Source organism: Meles meles, chromosome 18 (assembly GCF_922984935.1).
Source record: "Meles meles chromosome 18, mMelMel3.1 paternal haplotype, whole genome shotgun sequence".
NCBI lineage: Eukaryota > Metazoa > Chordata > Mammalia > Carnivora > Mustelidae > Meles > Meles meles.
In genome coordinates, this window is record NC_060083.1 from 8451318 (window position 1) to 8472635 (window position 21318).

The 21318-nt window shown below is 55.5% G+C and overlaps 1 protein-coding gene across 6 annotated transcripts in view; it reads left to right on the forward strand.

The window, feature by feature from the left end:
- PIK3R5 (phosphoinositide-3-kinase regulatory subunit 5) overlaps positions 1 to 18904 on the forward strand; it is a 61877-nt gene extending 42973 nt beyond the window's left edge. For 3 of the 6 annotated variants that reach the window (XM_045985744.1, XM_045985746.1, XM_045985745.1), the window contains exons 4-19: positions 1744 to 1812; positions 2525 to 2663; positions 10027 to 10096; positions 11900 to 12074; positions 12510 to 12663; positions 12901 to 12984; positions 13296 to 14019; positions 14141 to 14297; positions 14594 to 14758; positions 15177 to 15305; positions 15437 to 15530; positions 15631 to 15707; positions 16321 to 16414; positions 16544 to 16626; positions 16962 to 17074; positions 17175 to 18904. In XM_045985744.1, coding sequence (XP_045841700.1) covers positions 1744 to 1812; positions 2525 to 2663; positions 10027 to 10096; positions 11900 to 12074; positions 12510 to 12663; positions 12901 to 12984; positions 13296 to 14019; positions 14141 to 14297; positions 14594 to 14758; positions 15177 to 15305; positions 15437 to 15530; positions 15631 to 15707; positions 16321 to 16414; positions 16544 to 16626; positions 16962 to 17074; positions 17175 to 17322 — 2475 coding nt within the window. In that variant the 3' untranslated portion in view covers positions 17323 to 18904. The remainder of the gene's footprint in view (positions 1 to 1743; positions 1813 to 2524; positions 2664 to 10026; positions 10097 to 11899; positions 12075 to 12509; positions 12664 to 12900; positions 12985 to 13295; positions 14020 to 14140; positions 14298 to 14593; positions 14759 to 15176; positions 15306 to 15436; positions 15531 to 15630; positions 15708 to 16320; positions 16415 to 16543; positions 16627 to 16961; positions 17075 to 17174) is intronic. The other 3 variants (XM_045985747.1, XM_045985748.1, XM_045985749.1) reach the window with 3 other exon arrangements.
- Positions 18905 to 21318: the final 2414 nt, after the last annotated feature.

Here is a 21318-nt window from a genome sequence, read left to right on the forward strand (position 1 = left end):
GGTACCAGCATTTACGAGGTGCTGTTAGACCCCGATCACAAGCAGGCCAACTCAGAAAAGCTAAACTGCCTTTGGGGTATTTGGTTTATAAACGCAACTCTCGGCAGCTGCAGCCGTGTAGCAATAGGGGAGGGTTTGTAGGAGGGACCGAGGAGTGGGTGTATCAGACACATGGTTCGGGGTAAAGAGAAGGAGAATCCCCAGTTTGAGCCCACAGAGCACAGCACAGAGGGTGGGCCTTTCTCGGCATCTCCGATGCCCACGAGTTCCAGAAGGGGCTGACACCTTTAGCGTGTTGACCAAAGGATACTAAATCCTGTGCAAATGTACTGTAGCGAGTAGGTCAAAGAATGAGCTGAGGAGTACGTAAACCTTGGAAACAAACATGGGAAGAATGTTGCCTCGGTTGCAATAAAATAAATGCAAATTAAAACCATAACGAGACAGTCTTTGCCTAGCAAATCAGCAAAAAAAAAAAAAAAAAATTACAATGAGGAATGCAGGGAAGCGTTAGAGTGAAACCCGTGCTTTCGTATGTGCGGCATATTAAAATTGGCACAGTCCTTCTGGAGAGTAACTTGGTAGGGCGCTTTGAAGGTCAGAAATATGTTTATAGGCTTTGATCCATTGATCCCACTTCTTGAACTCGAACCTGGAGAAGTAATCCAAATTGTGGAAAAAAGTCATGTGCACAAAGTAACGTGCATTGCAAAAGGATTTAAAACAGCAGGAAGATAATCTCAAAGGTCCAAAATGATGCTAATAAATGACGGAGATCTAGCAGAAAAAATATTATGCAGGTAATAAAGAGATGGGCATTATCCAAAGGTATAAACAAATTTTAATGTATAAAAAAAATGCATGAGTAAGATTTATTAAACGGCTTACTGAAAATTGACTAAACATCTGAAAAAATTCAGAGTGTGTTTCCTAGCACATACCACACAGCAGATGGGATTCTAAGTGCATTAAAGATTTACATTTAAGAAAACGGAGCTCCAGAGAAAAGAAGAAGTGTATATGAATATTTACATGATGCTTGCATGCCAAAGCAAAAATTCGTAAGGGAAGAAAAAACAAATACTTCTAATATCGGGACATCAGGAAAAAAAATCTATAAATTAAAAGCTACACAATAGGGGCACCTGAGTGGCTCAGTGGGTTGAGCATCTGCCTTGGCTCAGGTCATGATCCCAGGGTCCTGGGATCGAGTCCCATGCCGGGCTCCGTGCTCAGCGGAGAGCCTGCTTCTCCCTCTCCCCTCTGCTCACATTCTCTCTCTTGCTATCTTTCTCTCTCTAATAAATAAGTAAAATCTTAAAAAAAAAAAAGACAACAAACTTGAAAAAATATTTACAACCCAAATAAAACGGAAATGCGTGACTAGGAGCAGGGGGAAAATGTGGTCTTAGAGATGATATAGCAAAACAGAAATTCGTTTATAAGTAATAATAGGTTAAAAATGAGTAAAAATATATACACACTGATTTACACGTCTGCAGAGGAAAATACAGAGAAAAAATGGTGTTAGGAGAACTCATTGCGACATGAGCAGCGATTGCGTTTGGAGGGGGGATATTGTGAGTGCTTTTTTTTTTTTAAACTTGTATTTCCCAAATTATTGCCTTGTGGTTACGTTATTTTCCCCATAAGAAAGAAAGGAAAGAAAGGACAGAACAAGAAAACACCGCTCTGTTCTGCCCTTGTGATGAACCTCACGCTGTCCTCCTGTCCTGTCCGCAGGTCCAAGAGAAGGGCACTTATGACCTTCTCGCGCCCTTGGCCCTTCTCTTCTACTCCACTGTCCTCTGCGTAAGTTCCAGTGCGGGGGTGCTGGGGGAGTGGGAGAGGCCCGGGAGGGATGGTCTCACTCCTCCAGAGACAAGCTGAGACCTTGAAACGGGTGTCAGCCGTCTGATGGCTTTCCAGGAGGCCACCATGAGAGGCCGCAGGGATCTGTGTGGATGCCGTGGTGCCTGGCACAGCCGGGCTCCCGTGGGGAGTCTGTCATCCACGGCCTGTTCACGAGCTGTGACACGGATCCTGCTGAGAGGTTTCCAGTCCTCCCCATTCTGTACCCCCAGAGTCGGTTCCCCCGGGGTGAGCACCCCGTCTTCCCCAGACCGGTGGCATCGAATGACCACACACATGTGGGAACCCATCCACTTCCGAGCGTAAACCTTTGCCTCAACTGGGGATATGCAAACACAGGTGGTTCGGGGACTGAAGACCATCCCCCAAATGACCGGGGGCAGTGGCACCATTAGGCTGACCCCCCGGGTGACAGCTTTTCAGAGAGGCGCTCTCACGTGTTGGGTCTTATGTGGGGTGAAAGCGTGGCCCCCGGGTGCCATCTGGCCCATGTGTAACTCCCTGCGGATGACTTTCGGTTCTTTCTGCCCCTGTCCCGGGACACACTGCTGTCAGGAACAGAGTGCCTTCTGTGGAACATTCCAGAAAGGAGCACGGTCTGTTCCGGAATATGAGGCCGCTCTCTCTCACCCAGACCTCTCTCTCCATCCAGACGCCACACTTCCCACCTGATTCGGATCTCCTTCTGAAAGCAGCCAGGACCTACCACCGCTTCCTGACCTGGCCTGTCCCCTACTGCAGCATCTCCCAGGAGCTGCTCACCTTCATCGACGCTGAGCTCAAGGCCCCGGGTGAGTGCTGGGTGGCAGGCGTGGGGACTTCGCGGTGCGCACACGGCACCTGGTGGCTGCCAGCAGCGAGCACAGGCAGCAACACAAGGAGGAATTCGTGGGGGACGCTGGGCAGGGGTTCAGGGCGAGGAGACCCCGCTGCACGGTCTGTGCCTGGACTCTGGTTCGCCAAAGGGTCTCCGAGACTGCCCCGGCCAGACAGAGAAGCCCACGTAATACTGAGGAGAGGCCCCTGCTGGTCCTCTCTGCCTCAGGAATAAATAGGGAAATGCATGTGTGGACCGATAGCGCTCTGGTCAGGGGAGTGACCGCCGCTAGGAGTGGACAGGTTGATGGGCGCCGTGACAGGTGTGGACAAGGGCCTGGTGCCAAGTTTGTACATGTGGGGTCTGAAAAGGAGGAATTCTTGGAAAAATGGCAAGTGCTCCAAATAAACACAAAAATGAGGGCCCGGCAAACCGTTCTAGAGCAAGAGAAAACCTAAGGAGGTAACATTTACCGCAAGGTGGCCCGAGAGAGGAATTCATCAGCCTCAGTAGCTCGAAGGAATAACGTCACATAAACATCCTTAGTGATGCCCTTAACACATTTGATAAAATTCGTCTTTCATCCCTAACACCCGAAACCCCGGTAATATAGAGAAGCGTTCTTAAAGGAGTAACAGCCCACAGGGAAATGCCAGAGGCATTTCCATTTCAGTCAATGACCTTCCTCTCTGTGCTTATAGGTGTTTTGCCTATGCAAATAGGCAAAAATAAGAGTATTTCTTCTTCCAGAGAAAGTAACATTTTAATTACGCTGAGATCAGACAATTGCTTATCTGTCAGGACTCAGACTCACCCACAGAATGGACAGAACAAGTCAACAGAGCGCTAACGGCATTCAGCAGAGAACACAGTGATGGGAGAAAAAACCCCAATTTATAATAGCAACTAAGCATGTAAAAGCAGAGAGAGAGATGTGAATCTCTCTTCTATGTTACCTACACAGAGAAACACACTTAAGAAGAAGTAACTTAAGAGAGGCGTTGCCAGATTGAATCAAGATTTGTTATGTGACAAAGTGGCCTGAAACCAGGAAGGGATCAACTCGGTCCTTTGATAAATGGCATCAGGACCACTGACGGACCGTCAAAACGGAGCTACGGTTCTATCTCAAAAACAAACCAATAAAGAAGAGTTCGATCTCAAACAGAAAATAAATTTCGGGTAGATTGAAGGTCGAAGTGTGGAAAACGAGACCATGACTGTAATAGAAGAAAAGCAGGTTACAGGAACCACCCAGAGTGGAGAAGAGATACCAAATGGTAACCTCCCCCCTGCCACCCCAGGCAAAAATGATCAAAGAGAAGGCTGACAGATTGGGGAAGCATAACATTTAAAGCTTTTCTATAGCTATTCAGTCATTAAGGACATAGATGCAGAGGCACCAAGGGCAAAAGATGTCGAGTCATCGGTTGAGTTAAAAAGCTGGTCCCCAAAATGCTATGTATGTTATAATCCCATTTTTTGTTTTTGTTTTTTCCTCTTAAATTTATGTAGGTACCAGACTCTGTTTAGCGCCCACGACACCTAGCTCTCATCACGCACACTGCGCACACACAGGACAGGAACACCAAATCCTGCTCTCCAGCAGTTCTTGGAACCCCAGAGAGCTCAGGAAGGCAGCTTAGTGTGTCAATTCCTGGGGGGTGGGGGGAGTGGGGGGGAGTTCCTGCCTTCCTTCCCCAATCATCTGATTGGTCCGCCCCCAAACAGTCAGCCCGGCTGTCTCCTCCCAACCAATCCGCACGTCTGTCTCCTCCCAGCCCATCCGTGGATCTGTCTTCTCCCAACCAATCAGCTTCTCCGTCTCCTGCCAATCAATCTGTGGGAGCGGGCGCAGGTTAGGGTAGGCGGGGCCCAAAGCCCACCTGTTCCTAGGACCTCCGCGCATCCTAGAGGCTTGGGTGCAAGAATTTAGAAACCGGGGAGGCCCCGAGGAGAGGTGCTCAGGCACGTGGTGAGTAGACAGCTCGCCAGTCTAACTTTGCGAGGCGCCCTAAATGGACAAGCGAGTTCAGGATTAATCTCTTCCATTCCCTTCCTCCCACCCCCTCCCGCAAACCAACAGATCTGCTTTGCCTGGGCTTCTTCCTGGGGACCAGAATTCCTTTAACAAGAAGACTAAGCTTTTCTTCCCTCCTATAATGTAGACAGAAAGGGGGGCACCTGGGTGGCTCAGTGGGTTAAAGCCTCTGCCTTCGGCTCAGGTCATGATCCCAGAGTCCTGGGATCGAGCCCCGCATCAGGCTCTCTGCTCAGCAAGGAGCCTGCTTCCTCCTCTCTCTGCCTGCCTCTCTGCCTGCTTGTGATCTCTGTCAAATAAATAAATAAAATCTTTTTTAAAAATTTTAGACAGAAAGGATTCAAAATGCAAATACCCTAGGAGAGCCTTCAGTGGGTAATCACAGATCTAAGTGACTCTTTTTTACTTTGAAATGAGTAGGGGAGAGCGGGGAGATGTAGGGCTGGGGGAGGCCGTCCCCTGCGCTCACCTGCACGCAGGGAGACCGCTTCCCAATGTCAGGTAGTACCAGCCGGTTCTTCTTCGCTGAACGCACGCTATGCCTTGAGATATTTGCAGGGGAGGGGGGCATCTGAGCGGAGCTGTCTGCTGGGCAGCCCAGCGAGTGTGGACGGGCTGTGGAGGGGGAGGGTCTGATGCCGGGACCGCAGGGTTCTACGCCTGGAGAACAAAGGTCAGGCAGACTAGCAGGCAGAGCTGGAGATGGGATGAGGGTTCTTGGGCTCAGAGCAGAGGAGCCTGGGAAGTCCGGTCCCTCACTATGGAGCGCCTCTCCACCCCCACCCCCGACACTGCCTGGGGGACCGTGTGACCCCGCAGATGCCCTGGTGATGGAGGGAAAGGCCAGCACCTGTGTGGAGAGGGTGGCGTCCTGCCTGTGCTGGGAACTCGTCCTCTTCCAGGGAAAGCAGAACCGAAATAGGAAATCATGGACTCTTCTGCACGTCAGAGAGTCATTTCCAAACAGTAAAAAAAAAAGAAAACCAACAGAAAACCCGTAACATGTAGAAACACAGGGAACCTTCGTCAAAGACACGGAGCTCATTACGGACGGAACCCGCAAGAGGGCAGGGCTGGTTTAAAGGAGGGTATGAGAGCCTGATGGAAGTTTCTCGATAAACCAGAGTAAGATTGCAGAATTAGATGCGGAATAGGGTAACATCATAGAGGGGGTAACGCCATGGCCTGTGGGTGCGCTTTTCTACCGAACAAAAATCCCTTCAGTCGTCTCCCTCCCCCCAACCCCCGCCCAGGTTCACCTCTCACTTCTCAGAACCTCGGCCGTGGCCAGTGGTGACCAGCAAGTTGGGCTAAATCACCCTTTCCTCTATGATCCCAGAGTGGGCTGGTTGGAAAGGGCGGTAGCCAAGCTTTTGTCAGGGCACGGGGGACTGTTTTCCCTTATGGCAGGTCCCCGTCCCCCGTCCTCCCTGCAGGGGGAGACAGCAGGACGGAGGCTGGAACGGAGGCCACAGAGTGAGCTCTCCGAGGAGAAGCAGAGGCTGAATCACTTAGTGGTTCCTGGTACTTGGTGTGACGCTGTGGTGGCCTCAAATTCTGGAGCTGTGTCCCCTATGGCAAGACACGTATTTAACTTACAGGAGCTCTCGCTCCTCATCTGTAGAATGGGTAGCCTCATGCTGCCTCCCTCTCGGAGCGCTCTGAAGGGTGATGCTGGTGCCCTGGGCAGCCGGAGCCGGAGAGACAGGTCCTGACCGGGGAGCCGGGGAGCCGGGGCCCTCCACCCAGGGCGCCTTAGGGAGCCAGTTGCCATGGCGACGAGTGAAACAGCTTATCCCGCTTTGATGTGGCTGGGTGGGCAGAGGAAGGGGCAGGTTATCAAGCGTTCGGGCCGCCCCCTTCTTCCTGGCTCTACCCCAGTAGGCTGGCCCACCGCCTCTGGTCCCGGGCGCGGGTGGCAGGAAACCTCAGGTCAGCACTGCCGGCTCCCGCCCACCACAGCCCTCTCGGCTTCAGCCCGCGTGTTTGTTGGGTATTTACTCCAACCCCCGCAGGGCTGTGTAGACCACAAAACCTGCCGGCAAAGAGTGGATCTGTGATCATGAGCGGCGACAGGGGGCATCACCCGTGAGTCACAGGACGGTTTCCAAAGCACACACCAATGGCTTCTCCCCCAGACCACGGCCCTGTGAGCAGAGGGAAAAAGCCATAGTCTTCCCGTTTCATGCAGGAGAAAAACCGAGACTCAGAGAAGGTTCGCGCGTCTCGCCACACTCTGAAGTCGGGTGTGCGAGAAGGAACACGGGCCTTGGTAGGACCTATGCTTTGTCACTTTCTGGCCAATGCCCTTGGACGAGTTACAGGAGCTCTCTGTCCAAAGCGGGACTGTCGTTGTTGGGGATGATGCTCGTGCTGGCCTGGGCGTTGACCACGGCGAAGGGCTGGTCTCCCCCATCCTAGAACACCCCCTGGGGTTGTAGCTTATCCTCGTCTTCCAGAGGTTGACCCTGACGGCTAGACAGGTGAGCGGCTCGCCCACACCTGCAGAGCTGACAGGCTCTCCACCCCTCGAGCCTATGTCTGTTGGGTCCCCCAAAGCCATATCATTTGACTCCAGAAACCTATTCTCGCATTTGCATAAAGTTTTTTCTGCCCAGAAGCATAAGCCGGGAGTTGTGTGTGACAGGAAAACCCGGGGCTGTCCCAGGGGCCATTTCGCAAGCTCCTTCCTTCCCTGGGCAATCTCGGCCACTTTTCCTTTCACTTGGTACCGTTGATCCCTCAACCTTCTGCTGAAGCAAGTACAAACCTAGATTCGGTCACTTTGGCCCATCAGCTGGTGGCAGGCGAATTCTGAATAATCTTCTGTGGCCAGAAGCTTCTCTCGGGACGTTACTGACCAGAGGCATTTGCATTTCATGGGGTTTTTTTTTGGGGGGGGTCTCTGATTATGGAATAGAAGGTGTAGATCCCTTGGAGGAAAGTCAGATGTCACTGACTAGCGGATGGGGTCTTCCCCAAAGAATGCTCCCACACCAAATGCATAGGCCCCCCCATCTGCCCCAAACAACCACCAATTCTTCCCTGCTCTAGACACCAGCTGAGTGTCCCAAGACCCGGTTCGGTTCTGGCACCAACTACCCACAGTTAACGTAGACCCCACAGGTTAAGAGCTCAGTCCCCTAGACCACCCCCATTTCAGATGCCAGTTGCAAACCCCACTTTGCTAAGAACCGAAAGTGAGGGACGCAGCTGGCAGGAGAAAACATTATAACTGAAATCCACTCCCTCCTTTTCAAAGTCTTAATTACAATTGGCCAAAAGTGTAAAAAAAAAAAAAACAAACAGAATATTTAAAAATTTGAGTATTTGATGTTACAACATCAATGAAAGAGATTTTTATGATTGAAAAACAGTGGTTAGGAGGGACGCAACATCACTTCCCTGGTGTTCTTGTCAAAGATTCTTGCCTCCCTCCAATCCTGGGATGACATGAAATGCCCCAGATCGAGGGATGTTCTGCCATAACCACTCAGGATTCTTGAGTTAAGGTCACGGATGACCGGGACAGACTGAAGAAGTGTTATAGGTGGAGGAGGGTAAGGAGAAATAAGTCCATGCAGTGTGGGACTCTGGATAGATAGGATCCTGGAACTGAAAGAGAACAGTGAGACCATATATGTATTTCTTGTATTACCGAGTCACAGAAGGAGATGTAGGGAAAAGAGTGGGGAGCCACTGTTTCAGAAATCACAGGGTAGGATGAATCAGAAATAAGCTGGCTGCCCATGACAGAAACCCCAGTATAACATTGGTGGAAACTCATAGGAGTTTATTTTTGTCCTTATATTAAAAAAAAAAAAAAATTCCACTGGAAGGCAGTCCAGGGTTGGCACAGGAATCGCATAAACATTCTAGACCAGGCTTCTCCTTTCTTTCTGCTCCACCATCCTTAGCAGGAAACCTCATTCTGAATGTCCTTTCATGGTCTAATAATGGCTGCAGGAGCTCCGGCCATCGTGACTCTATTCCAGTTAACAGAAAGGAGGAAAGTGGGGGTTACAGAAAGGGGTCTTCCAGAACCCCCACCCAACCCCTGCAAGGCAGGTTGAGAAATGTGACCTGTCGCTCTGCACCCAGGGTCCCTTTGGTGAAGAAGGGGGTGGGTGTTGTGTTGATGCCCACAGGTGTTTGCTGTATGCGGCCCACGAGGAAGAGTGGCCTGGCAGAGTGGGGACTGGTTCTGTCAGGGTGACCTTGGGCAGGGCAGTGAAGGAGCGGGGGTGGCAGATCTCCCTCAAATGCCCCCAGGCCTTGTGGCTCTGCAGAGCTGGAGGCCATCCCATGGGCAGGAGGGTCAGGAGAAGACTGCGCAAGTGAAGTCCGCAGGACAGCATTTCACTGACAGGCTTGCAGGGAGCGGGGAGGGGAGCTTGCCTCTGTCATGCATGCAAATGGCCACCAGGTGGCGTCCCAAGTCCCCATAGCAGTAGCCCCTTTCAGGGACTTTCCTATCAAAACAGACATTACATGAACTTCTAAACATGCGACAATTACATCAGAGAAACATCACGCAAAAGGCCCCCAAGTCAAAGCAATTAGGTCCTAAACAAGAACAGCACAAACTGGTCATTTTTATTTTTTGCAGTTGACCGGACAAAAATCATGGCCTTTCTGTTTGCGGCTGCCTCTGATCCCTGCTGGTCGTGGCTTTGCACTTTTCGGAGGGGATCGCCTTCCTGCTCCCCTCTCACACCCATTCCAGGGCAGCCTTACCCCCTGACAGGGACCCCTGCCTGCCCCCCGAATCCCAGCCCCTGCTTCTGCGGCTCTTGCTGGTGGAGAGGGCCAAGTATGCTTGAATCTCCCCATGGTGGGCGCACAACCGCGTCCTTCCTGTGGACAGTCTGTTCTGCAGCCATGGGCCTGGGGCAGGCTGCAGGAGCAAGGGAGACACGTTGGCTAGTTTGGTGCCAGGGCAGAGGCAGGGCTCAGCCCGGGAGGGACAGCATCAGGGAGGCCGAGCTGCCCCGAGAGCCCGTGGGAACCTGGGCAGAGGTGCAGAGGGCCAGAGGAGACTGAGCAGGGGGCCTGCACACCCTCGGGGGAGCCCCTGTGCCTCGAGAGGGCCAAGGAACCCCGGGGCTGCCACAGACCAGCCACCTTGAAGCCTCGGGTGCCGCACCCGCCGTCTGTGAGGAGCTGAGCTGCACGGGACCCGAGCATCATCCCAGGGGTGCGGGGGGAGGCTCGCAGGCCGGTGTGGGGCCACTGCAAGGCCATGACTGCTGGAGAAGCAGGTAAACCAACCAATTCTCCTTTGTTCTGGCTACAGGAATCACCTACCAGCGGCTGGTGAGGGCCGAGCAGGGCCTGCCCATTAGAAGTCACCGCAGCTCTACTGTGTGAGTGTTCTGGGGCGGGGTTCCCCCATCCCCATCCCCACACCATCCTCCCTCAAAGTCCCATGCATCTGACTTTCGCTCCATCCCTGTACCATCTCCCCTCCAACCCCCCAGCCCCGGGAAACAATCTTCGAGAGGACCAGGAACGCCTGGGAATCACTGGTGATTCTTTGTACACAAGGTCGTTTCTCTGGGCTGAGGGGTTTTCCTCCCAGTTCTAAATGGCTCTGAGGCTTTAAAAAATGAAACAAACATTAAAAGCCACCTACGCCGATCATGCCAGGTCCCGGGCACACATGACCTCGCTTTGCCCCCACTTTTCAGATGGGGAAACTGGAGGTCAGAGAGGCCAAGTATGACTTCCTGAAGGTCACACAGCTCCTAAGCGTCTGAGCTGGGATTGAAGCCTCAGTCTTACTCAAAGGCCCGTGTGCTTTCTACAGCGTCTTTCTGCCTGTTACTAAAAGAGCATTTTCCAAACCTTTTTGGACGAGGACCTACAGTAAAAAAATGCATTTTATTTTATTTTAATTTTTTAAAGTAATCTCTTCATGCAAGTTCTATGGGGCTCGAACTCATGACCCCAAGACCAAGAGTGGCATGCTCCACCAACGGAGCCAGGCAGGCGCCCCTAAGCAATGCATTTTATATGGAAGCCTGCTGTATACACACACAGACACACGCATGCACACATACAAGTGAAATGAACTTTAGGTGAAAACACGCATGCAAAGAAAGCGTGCAAGGGGAGGGCAGATGCCCGGCTGGTCGCATCCTTCCCTCAAATGTGCGTGGAAGGAGTGAGCAAGCACTCAGTGAAGGAGAGTGGCTCAGGCAGGGACAGCTTGTGCAAGCCTGTCCCCTTTTCCTGACAAATGGAGGGATCAGCATTAGTTTAGCTCCCCCCGGAAGGATGGGGACTCTGACAGAACCCAGTCCTGTTGGTGGGGAGCGGGGGCCCCGACCCAGGGCAGCCATCCGCAGGGACGGGTGGGAAGGCCACCTTCACGCTCCTTCTCTGCACAGAGCCTGTGGGCGGGGGGGGGACAGTTCCAGCAGCTCCCACCAAAGCCTCTGCAGCACTTCGAGAAGACACAGCAATGGAGGGCAGATGACGGAGGGCAAAGTGACGACAGATGTGTGCTTAACCGTTAGCTGGGCCGTCCACACCTGGGGCATCCCGATTCTGTTCACATTTGGTCTGTCTGAAGTTTTCCATGATGAACAGAAGGTCAAGGCCGGCCCGGAGGGGGAGCGCGGGGTCCGGGGAGAAGGGGGGCTGGGCACGAGCTCCACTCCTAGCCTCGTGCAAGCTAGCTGGGGCGAGTTTAAAAAAAGGGGTCCCCTGTGACCCGCAGACTCACAGACAGCCTTGACCCCTAGCCTGAACTTTCAGGGCAGCTTGCATGCCGGCGTGTGGCTGCCCTGTTCCCTCCCCCCTGCAAAATGAGGCCCTAGCCCCAAGTCCCCTCCCCTAAGATGACAGTCCCCTTGAGGCCTCCTTCATCCATTCTGACGTCCTGTCAGAAAGATGTTGATATAAAAATTAAGGTGAAATTTCTCTTGGAAAAATGAAGTCCCGCGCTCAGAAAGTCCCTGGAAAACACTCGAGTAGACGGACGGCAAGCTGTGCTCTTCGAACGGGGAGCCCCGAGTCAGCCCGCTGCCTCTCCGTTGGGCTTGTCCTCCACCTGTGGTGGCCCCCCGTGGGGCTGAGCAGCTCCTCCGGGTGCCTGATGTGAGTGAGGGGTGCGGCGGCGCTGTCCCCGCCCCCACCCCAGAGCCCGCCCTCTGTGCCCGCAGCACCGTGCTGTTACTGAACCCAGTGGAGGTCCAGGCGGAGTTCCTCGCTGTGGCCAACAAGTTGAGCACGCCCGGGCACTCGCCCCACAGCGCCTACACCACCCTGCTCCTGCACGCCTTCCAGGCCACCTTCGGGGCCCACTGTGACCTCCCGGGGCTGCACGGCCAGCTGCAGGTACGTGCTAGGAGCCCCAGGGCCTTAGCATCACCCTGACTGACGTGGCAGGGCAGTGGCTGGAGGGCTGGCCACGCTGAGAGATTTCTGTGACACTGGGTCCCCATGGAGGTGCGGACAGAGGTCACTTGCAGCCCAGGCAGGGGACTGGGCACGAGCTTCCGAGGGCTGGGTGGGCTGGGAACAGGCTGTAGAGGGAAGCTGGGAGACCTGACTTCTAGTCCTCGCGCTGCGACGGGCAGCCCTGGACAGCGTCCTCCCCTCTCTGGGGCTTTCTCTCATGACCACTTACTGAGAAGGGGACCCGGGGGAGGTGGGTGCCGAGGCAGGGGAGGAGAGGGGCCGCAGCGGCCATCGGAGAGAACCTAGGGGCTAGAGGAGTCGGGCAGCTGAGTCCTGGTTTGGGAGCAGGCCTGTCTTCTCCTGCGGTTTCAGTCCAAGAGCCTGGCTGAGCTTGAAGACATCTTCACGGAGACCGCAGAGGCGCAGGAGTTAGCTTCCGGCATCGGGGACGCCGCCGAGGCCCGGCAGTGGCTCCGAGCCAGGCTGCAGGCAGTGGGAGAGAAAGCTGGCTTCCCCGGCGTCTTAGGTGAGGCTCTTGGGAGAGCGCGGCGTGTTTTTTCCCAGGTGGTGAGCAGCTCCAGGGACCGGTGGCTCTGCCCCACGCAGCCCGTGGGGGACCCAGGCATTGTGCGGGCATGCCACCACCCCCGAGGTGGGCGAGAGGGCTGCCTGGCCTCGGCCCGGCCCACCGTGTGGCTGGCGCTAGTCTCTTCTCTTCTGCCAGCCCCCGGTAGCCCTCACCTCCTGTCCCCTCCTCTTGCAGACACTGCCAAACCTGGTCAGCTCCGGACCATCCCCATCCCTGTCGCCAGGTGTCACACGTACAGCTGGAACCAGGACAGCTTTGGTGAGCAGCCCGGCTGGCACCCTTGAGGTGCCCTACCCCCAACGCCTCCCATCCTGGTTGCTTCCCATCCTGCCACCAGCCCAGCGGCCCAGGCAGGCTCTAAGCAGAACAAGGAAGGGCTGCGGCAGGATCCTGGGTTGCAGCTCACCCTCCTCCCGCCCTCTCCTCCTCCTCCTCCTCCCGCCCTCTCCTCCTCCTCCTCCTCCTCCCCCCCGCCGGTCTGTCTGAGCCTGTGGTCCCTCCCGAGGGCACACAAGAGGGGTTTCAAGGACCCAGACACCCAGACGGTGCCTCCCCCGGCTTCCCTGCAGACATCCTGCAGGAAATCCTGCTCAAGGAACAGGAGTTGCTGCAGCCGGGAATCCTGGGGGACGATGAGGAGCAGGAGGAGGAGGAAGAGGAAGAGGAGGAGGAGGACTTGGAAACGGACGGGCATGGTGCCCAGAGGGACTCGCTGCTCTCCACCAGCTCCTCGGTCTTCCACGACTCCACCCTGTCCCTTGCCTCGTCCCAGGCCTCAGGGCCCACCCTGCCCCGCCAGCTGCTGACCTCCTTCGTCTCGGGCCTCTCGGACGCCATGGACAGCGGCTACGTGGAGGACAGCGAGGAGAGCTGCTCCGAGCGGCCCAAGAGGCCGGGCAGCCAGGAGCGCCGTGGGCACCGCAGGCCCGGGCAGAAGTTCAACCGGATCTATAAACTCTTCAAGAGCACCAGCCAGCTGGTGCTGCGGAGGGACTCCCGGGGCCTGGAGGGGGGCTCGGACTCGGGCCTGCCGCTGCGGCGGGCGGGGAGCCTCTGCAGCCCCCTGGACGGCCCCGCGCTGCCCCCCACGCGGGCCCAGCGCTCCCGCTCGCTGCCGCAGTCCAAGCTCAGCGCCCAGCTGCCCAGCTGGCTCCTGGCCCCCGCCTCGCGCCACCAGCGCCGCCGCCCCTTCCTGAGCGGGGACGAGGACCCCAAGGCGTCCACGCTCCGCGTCGTGGTCTTCGGCTCGGATCGGATTTCCGGGAAGGTGGCTCGGGCCTACAGCAACCTGCGGTAGGAGCCGGACCTGGGGTTGGGGGGGGCTCGCCCTGCCCTGGGCCGGGGCAGGGGTGGGGGGCTGGCGGCGAGCTGAGGTCCAAGCCGGACGGCTCTCCCCTGGCCTCCTCCTCCCCAGGCAGCTGGAGAACAACCGCCCGCTCCTCACACGGTTCTTCAAGCTCCAGTTCTTTTACGTGCCCGTGAAGCGAGGCCATGGGGCCAGCGCCTGCCCCGCCCCTGCCAGCCAGACGCCCCCACTCCCCACAGACTCCCCGAGGCACCCCAGCCCTGCGGTAGGTCCCGACCGCAGCGGAGAGGGGGGCGTCCTCACCTGGTTGAAGCCCTTCCTGGACTCGGGGTTCTGTCCCACGTGCTGTGGGAGCGCAGAGCGGGCACCCGCGGGCCCAGACACCCGAAGGGGTGAGGAGTCGCCGGGAGCAGTCACCGCTGCCAGGGAGCGCCCCCTCCCGCTGGAGCCTTGCTGGGGGGCGGTGGGAGGCAGCCCCTGCCCTGCACGTGGCAGTGGCACTTTGCTGCGTGACACCGTGACACGGTGACACCGGCTAAAACTACTCTGACTCCTCTCAAGGCGGGGAGGGGCCCTGACGGGCCGGCGGCTGGAATGACTCCCGCCCCCTTGTCCCAGGAGCTGGAGAGCACCAATGACATCTCCCACTACCTCGGCATGCTCGACCCCTGGTACGAGCGCAACGTGCTGGGCCTCATGCACCTGCCCCCCGAAGTCCTGTGCCAGGTAAGCGACCCCCGTGGGGCGCGAGGGGGCACCCGCTGCAGTCACACAGCGCCGCTGGTTTTGGGGGATCGCGCGTGAGGCCTCCAGGGAGGACCAGGGTGAGAAGCGCGACTGAGCCCAAATTGAGGGCAGTTGAGGGCAGTGACAGGGCGGGTCCCAGAAGGGTCCTGGGGACCTTCAGCTTCAGCCTCCTGCCTCATCTCCCGGCTTTGTCCAGCTCCCCTGGGGGCTCTGATGTCAGGTGAGGGGGCTCCGGAGGCTGGGATGTGGGCCATCCCCTGGCCATTCTGTGTCCCTCTTTGATCACACCCTGACTTCCCTGGCTCTGTCTGTCTCCACCCCTGTATGTGTCTGTCTCTCTTCCCCTCGTGTCCCCTTGCTCCTTCACTCGCCCTGACCGGGCCCGCCACCCCCCCAGCAGTCACTGAAAACGGAATCCCGGCCCCTGGAGGGCTCCTCGGCCCAGCTGCCCATCCTGGCGGACATGCTGCTCTATTACTGCCGCTTCGCCGCCCGGCCCGTGCTGCTGCAGGTCTACCAGACAGAGGTGAGGACACCCCTGCTGCGGGCACCCACCCCCACCCTGACCCCTGCAGCCAACTGCCTCACGCTGCAGCAGCCCCTGGGTGCGGGGGCATCTGGGAGGGCCCCACTGATGCCCGCCCGTGCCCTCTGCAGCTGACCTTCATCACGGGGGAGAAGATGACCGAGATCTTCATCTACTCCCTGGAGCTGGGTCACTCTGCCGCCACGCGAGCCATCAAGGCTTCGGGTGGGTGACCCTGAGCCCCCGGGGACATGTGGTCGGGGCCTTGTGGTCTGGGAGGGCTACTGGAAACAACAGGGAGTGAAGGTCCGTCTGTGTGCCACAGGTCCTGGCAGCAAGCGTCTGGGCATCGATGGGGACCGCGAGGCCGTCCCTCTAACACTACAGATTATTTATAGCAAGGTGAGGCCTCAGCCGGTGCTGGGTTCCTTGGGGGCCTGCTCCTGACCTGTCCTCACCCAGAGTCAGCCCCCCTGTGTCCTCAGGCCCCCGTCTTTCAGCTGGGAGGCCACAGCCGTCTCCCCTGGACAGGAGGGGATGGAGTGGACATCCTCTCCTTCGGCCTCCAAAGCCACCCGCCCCACAACGAATGTGCTCTCCCCCACCCGCATGTACTCAGCAGATCCCATGAAGCGTTAGGGTCTGGCTTCGGGGCTGAGGATGAGGGGGGTGAGGGTGCGGGGTCCAGACGCGCAGCGAGGGAGAACCCAGTGACCACGGGCTGGCATGCCTGGCTGGGTGCATGGGAGCTGTCAGAAGGGAGCGAGAGGATTTGGGGGCAGGGGTGGGCCTGGGTGCTGTGCGCTCTTGTGCCTCTGATCCCTGGACCAGGCCAGCCACCTAACACTCCTCGCTGGAGCCATCAAGGCCCATATGGGGGTCAGGGATCAAGAGTTAGGGGTCTCTTGGTGCCAAAACCAGCGGGTGAGAGCTTGCCCCGGGGAGCGCCGACTCCCTGTGGTTGGGGGTCTGGGGGGCCTCTGGCTGAGAGGGCCTGGCTTGGCTGCGTTTCCAGGGGGCCATCAGTGGCCGAAGCCGCTGGAGTAACATGGAGAAGGTGTGCACCTCCGTTAATCTCAGCAAGGCCTGCCGGAAGCAGGAGGAGCTAGGTGAGTGGTGGCGGGGCGCGCGTGGCGGGGCGCGCGTGGCGGGGCGCGCGTGGCGGGGCGCGCGTGGCGGGGCGCGGTCTGCAGTGGGGAGAGGCCCTGAGCCTGGCCTGAGCCGCCCCTGCCCCTCAGACTCCAGCATGGAGGCCCTGACGCTAAACCTGACGGAGGTGGTGAAAAGGCAGAACCCCAAGTCCAAGAAGGGCTTCAACCAGGTGAGGACGCCCCCCCACCCCCCCCCTCGCCGCTGCGGTACCTTCAGAAGACCCTGGCGCTGGTGGGTGCGGGGTGGGCACACGGTCAGGAGTCCTGTGCGCGGATGTGTCTCACCGTGGGGCCCTGGGCCTTCCCCTGGGGGCACTCGTTTCTTTCCAGCTTGGGGAGGGACAGGGCCGGAGAAGAGGCAAGGCCGAGGGGAGGCTAACGGACCCTGGCCCAAGCTGGCTGTCAGCCCCACAAAGCCGCTGCGGGGGTGGCCGCAAGGAGAGGGCCGCCCTCAGCTGGCCGTTCTGGAACCGAGATCTGGAGCTTATGGGGGCATTGCTTCCAGATCAGCACGTCACAGATCAAAGTGGACAAGGTGCAGATCATCGGCTCCAACTGCTGCCCCTTCGCCGTGTGCCTGGACCAGGATGAGAGGAAGATCCTGCAGAGTGTGGTCCGGTAGGAAGCGGGGAGCCCAGGGAAGGGGCCTAGGACCGCGGAAGGAGCTGCAGGGATGAGGCAGGTGGGGAGCCTGCTCTTACTCCCACCTGTCCCACAGGTGTGAGGTCTCCCCGTGCTACAAGCCCGAGAAGAGCAACCTCCACCCCCAACCCCAGCGGTCCCCTGACCTGCCGTCCCAGGCCGCGCCCGACCTCTGCTCCCTGCTCTGCCTGCCCATCATGACCTTCAGCGGAGCTCTGCCCTAGTGGGGCCCTCACAACCCAGGACAGCAAGCCCGGAGCAGGCAGCCTCCGCGGAGGCCCTCCCCACACCGTGGCGGGTCTCACTCCCTGTGGGGAACTGGATGGCCCTCTGTGGGATCAGGCCCTGCTGTGGGCCCTGCAGCGGACAGGGGGCAGGGGGTTGATGGTTTCTGGACCCTCTGGGCTGTGGCCAGCTACACTGGCCCTCAATTCCTCATGGTAGAGAGAAGGGGGATGGATGAGCTGACCCAGAGGCCCTGGCCACTGGTGTGGTCTAGGACCCTTTCTAGAAAGATCTGAGGTTCTGGTGCTCTGTGGTGTGGTTTAGGCCTCCTCTCCCAACCCTTGGCCGGGCCCCCCTCTTTAGTTTGTCAAAGTCTTGGGAACACTTTGTATCTGGGGTTCAGGTGGTAGAAACAAGGCTACCAGTTTCTTCCCAGACCTTCAGTAGCACCCCTCCCCCCGTCTCTCTCTCTGTCTCACAAGTTCCCTGGGTCTTCTGGAAAAACAGCACTAATGCTTTACCTGTCTACGCTCAGCCCCGGGAGCCCCTTTCTGGCTCGGAAAGCCTTGGGTTCAACAGCAGTCTGGTTACCTTCTAGCTCAGTGACCAGAAGGAAGGGAATTAGCTTCTCTGAGCCTCCATGTCCTCAGCACTAAGACCTTCAGGGGTTGAAAAGAAATTGCCCACTAAGTGCCTGGCCCAATGGCCTGCTCATGGCCGGTGCTCAGTACGGATGAGTGGCCTCACCCTTAAGGGCCAAGTCCCCTCCCCCTCCACTCCCTCCCACCCCCACCTGGCACTGGGACGCCCTCACTTCGCCTTGAGGCAGGACCGAGACTGTGGGGGTGAGGAGTGGTTAGGTTCACCCTCCAAAGGAGGAATGGCCTTGGTGAGAGGATGGTTGCACAGGTGCCCCCCAAATCCTTGCTGACTTCTCTCCCGGGTTGGGCCCCATGACCCCCACTCCCACGTGAGGCCTTAGGCTAGTGTGTATGGAAGCTTCCAGCCCCAAAATCCATGGGCACCATTCTGGCACCTCGGCAGGATCCCGGAGGGGTCGAGGGAGAGCCTGGCCTCCAGGTGCTTTGTGCCTGGCTGGGGGGAATGGGTCATGGGATGTGAAAGCCAAAAACATAAAGTTGTCAGATCTGAGTGGTTTGGAAGCTGAGAGCAATGTGGGCTAGGGCGGTAGGGGGGGCGGGCAGGGCCGAGGATGGGATTTGGATGGGACAGGTGGAGAAAGTGGCCATGGGAGAGGACTGCATCCCTCCCAGAGCCCCTCCATCCCCTCCTTCTGTTTCACCTGCCTCCAAAGGTTCGGGCTTACAGGAGCCCCCAAACCCCAGCCCAGACTACTCACCAGCAGAGAGCAGTGACCGGAGCCGGCTCTGCCCTGCGTCACCCCCCCCCCAACCCGTCCTCCCTACCTATACTTGCTCTGGGCTCCGAGAGTGATCAGCCATAGACTTTCCATGGTATTCTGTTGTGTGAACACGTTACTGCAGGATAAACCGATATCCATGAATAAATGAATAGAATTTAATATTATTTTCAAAAACAACTTGATTCTTCTCCTATTTCTTGACCCCCTCCCCCTGTTATTTTGCGGCATGACGAGTAACTGCTAGTTGCTTCGTTAACATGAACCTGTTCACAAGCAGCAGCAGCAGCAGCAGTCAGATTCTTGGGGGATTGTTCTGTTTATCCTTTTGTAAATCTTCCTCTCTTTGGGAAATGTATTTGTGCTGGGATTTTCTCTGACGCTACTCCACCGAAGCCTCATCGCATTGCCGAGAGGAAGGGAAGGGAGCTCATTGCTGGCCCTCTGGACAGGGACTGTCCTTAGACTTGGCTCACAGGGAGGGAGAGAAGAGTGGTGAAGATGGGAAGGATGTTGGAACAGACCTGTGACTTGGGAGAAGCAGGTCAGCATCGGGAAGGCAAGAAAGCAGGTCAGCATCCTAGCATGCCTAGGAATAGAGCTTTGAACTAGGCACGGAGGAAGAAGAAGCCGTGAGACGCGCTGTCTCTGCACCAGCTAGCGATTGCCAACAATAAAGCACACCGGACACCCGGTGGGTGAAAACCGTGATCCCTTACTCTCGCTTGTGCATCTACAGGACCTCCAGGGATCACTCCATCTAGGTGGGGTTCAGAGCGGCTTGGCTCCAAGCTGCAGGTTGGTCTCAAAGGCACCTCGGGCCGCCGTGGTAGCATGAGAGGGGCCTACTAGGGCCTGGAACTGGCGGGATGCCTCTTCCGTCAAAATTCCACTGACCCAAATCAAGGAAGCACAACGACCCATAGATTTCATAAACTCAGCAAATCTCCCACAGGAGAAAAACAAAATCACACTTTTACTTCTATTGGTCTTCCCAAAATCCCATAGCCACAGTCTGATCATGGGGAAAGTGTCAGCAAATCCAGACTGTGGGACATTCTATAAGATAATCTGACTAGTATTCCTCCAGGAAGTCAGTGGCATGAAAAACAAGGAAGGGCTGAGAAACTCAAAAGCCAAGGAGACAGGAAACCTGAAAACTAAATGCAACATCGTACCCTGTATTGGATCCTAAAACCCAAAGAAGATATTAAGGGAAAAACTGGTGAAATCCCTATAAAGTCTGGAGTTTAGTTTTTTAACACACACACACACACACACACACACCCTCATTGTAAGACTCCTGGGAGAGAAAAAATGAGAAAATCTTAAAGACAGCCAAAGGGAGGGGGAATATATATATATATATATATATATATATATATATATATATATATCTCCTCCAAAAGATCAATAATTAAACTGAGACCTCCCTTCTCAACAGAAACATCAGAAGTCAGAAAGCAATGAAATGACATCTTTAAAGTGCTGGAAAAAATTCAGTCGAGAATTGTCCAATGATTTTTAATACGCTGCTCACAAGAGACACTCTTTAACTATAAGAACACAGAAAGTCTGAAAACAGAAGGATGGAAAAGGCAACACCAATAGCTGATGGTATTATGCTAATATCAAAGATTTTAAGGTAAGAATAAAAAAAAGAGGCATGTTTTATAAAGATCAAAGAGCCAATCCAACAAAAACATATCACTATCATAAATCTGTATGCATGCAATAACATGCCTTCAAAGTATAAAGTAAGAATTGGCAGAATTAATGTCTCCACGACCATAAGGAAGGACTTTATTACACTTTCCTCAGTAGCTGACAGAACAAATAGGCAAAAAAGTAATAGAGATATAGAGGATCTGGACAATAAACACGTTTGATCTCATGCAAACAGAACGCTGCTCAGCCACAAAATTCACATTATCTCAAGTACAACTAGAATTATCAAATTTCAAATGATTGACATCAAAGGGAGTTTATTCATCTCAAAAAGACTGAGGAAGAAAGGTATAAATCCTAAAAGAAGGAGGAGGAAGGGAAGAAGTGTAAGAAGCGTAAGAGTGGAAATCTATGAATTAGAAAACCAACATACTAGGGGATAAGTACAAACAAATTATCAATATCAATATCATGTGTGGAAAAAAGGACATCTCTACAGATCCTATATACACAAAGTACAATGAAAGGATATTATAAATTCACCAAAGAATTTGGCAATTTGGATAAGGTGGAGAAGTTTTTTGGAAATACAATTTGTGAAGGAAATGGATTTCCTGGATAGGCAAATATATATTCAAGAAATGGAGACTATTCTTTTCTTAACTACACTGGTAGCCAGTGGTTCTTTTTGCTGCCCCCCATACTTACACGAATTTCAGGATATCATGGAGGTGGAACCATACAGTGACTACCCTTTTCAAATCACTGAGCAAATGTATTTAATGTACCTCCTTGTCTTTTCATGGCCTCACAGCTCCTTTCTTTTTGTTGCTGAATAATATGCCGTGTTACTGATGTGCCCCGGTTTGCTTCTTCACTCGCAGACTGAGGACATCTTGGTCGATACCAGTTTTTGGCAATTATGAATAAAGCTGATATAAACATT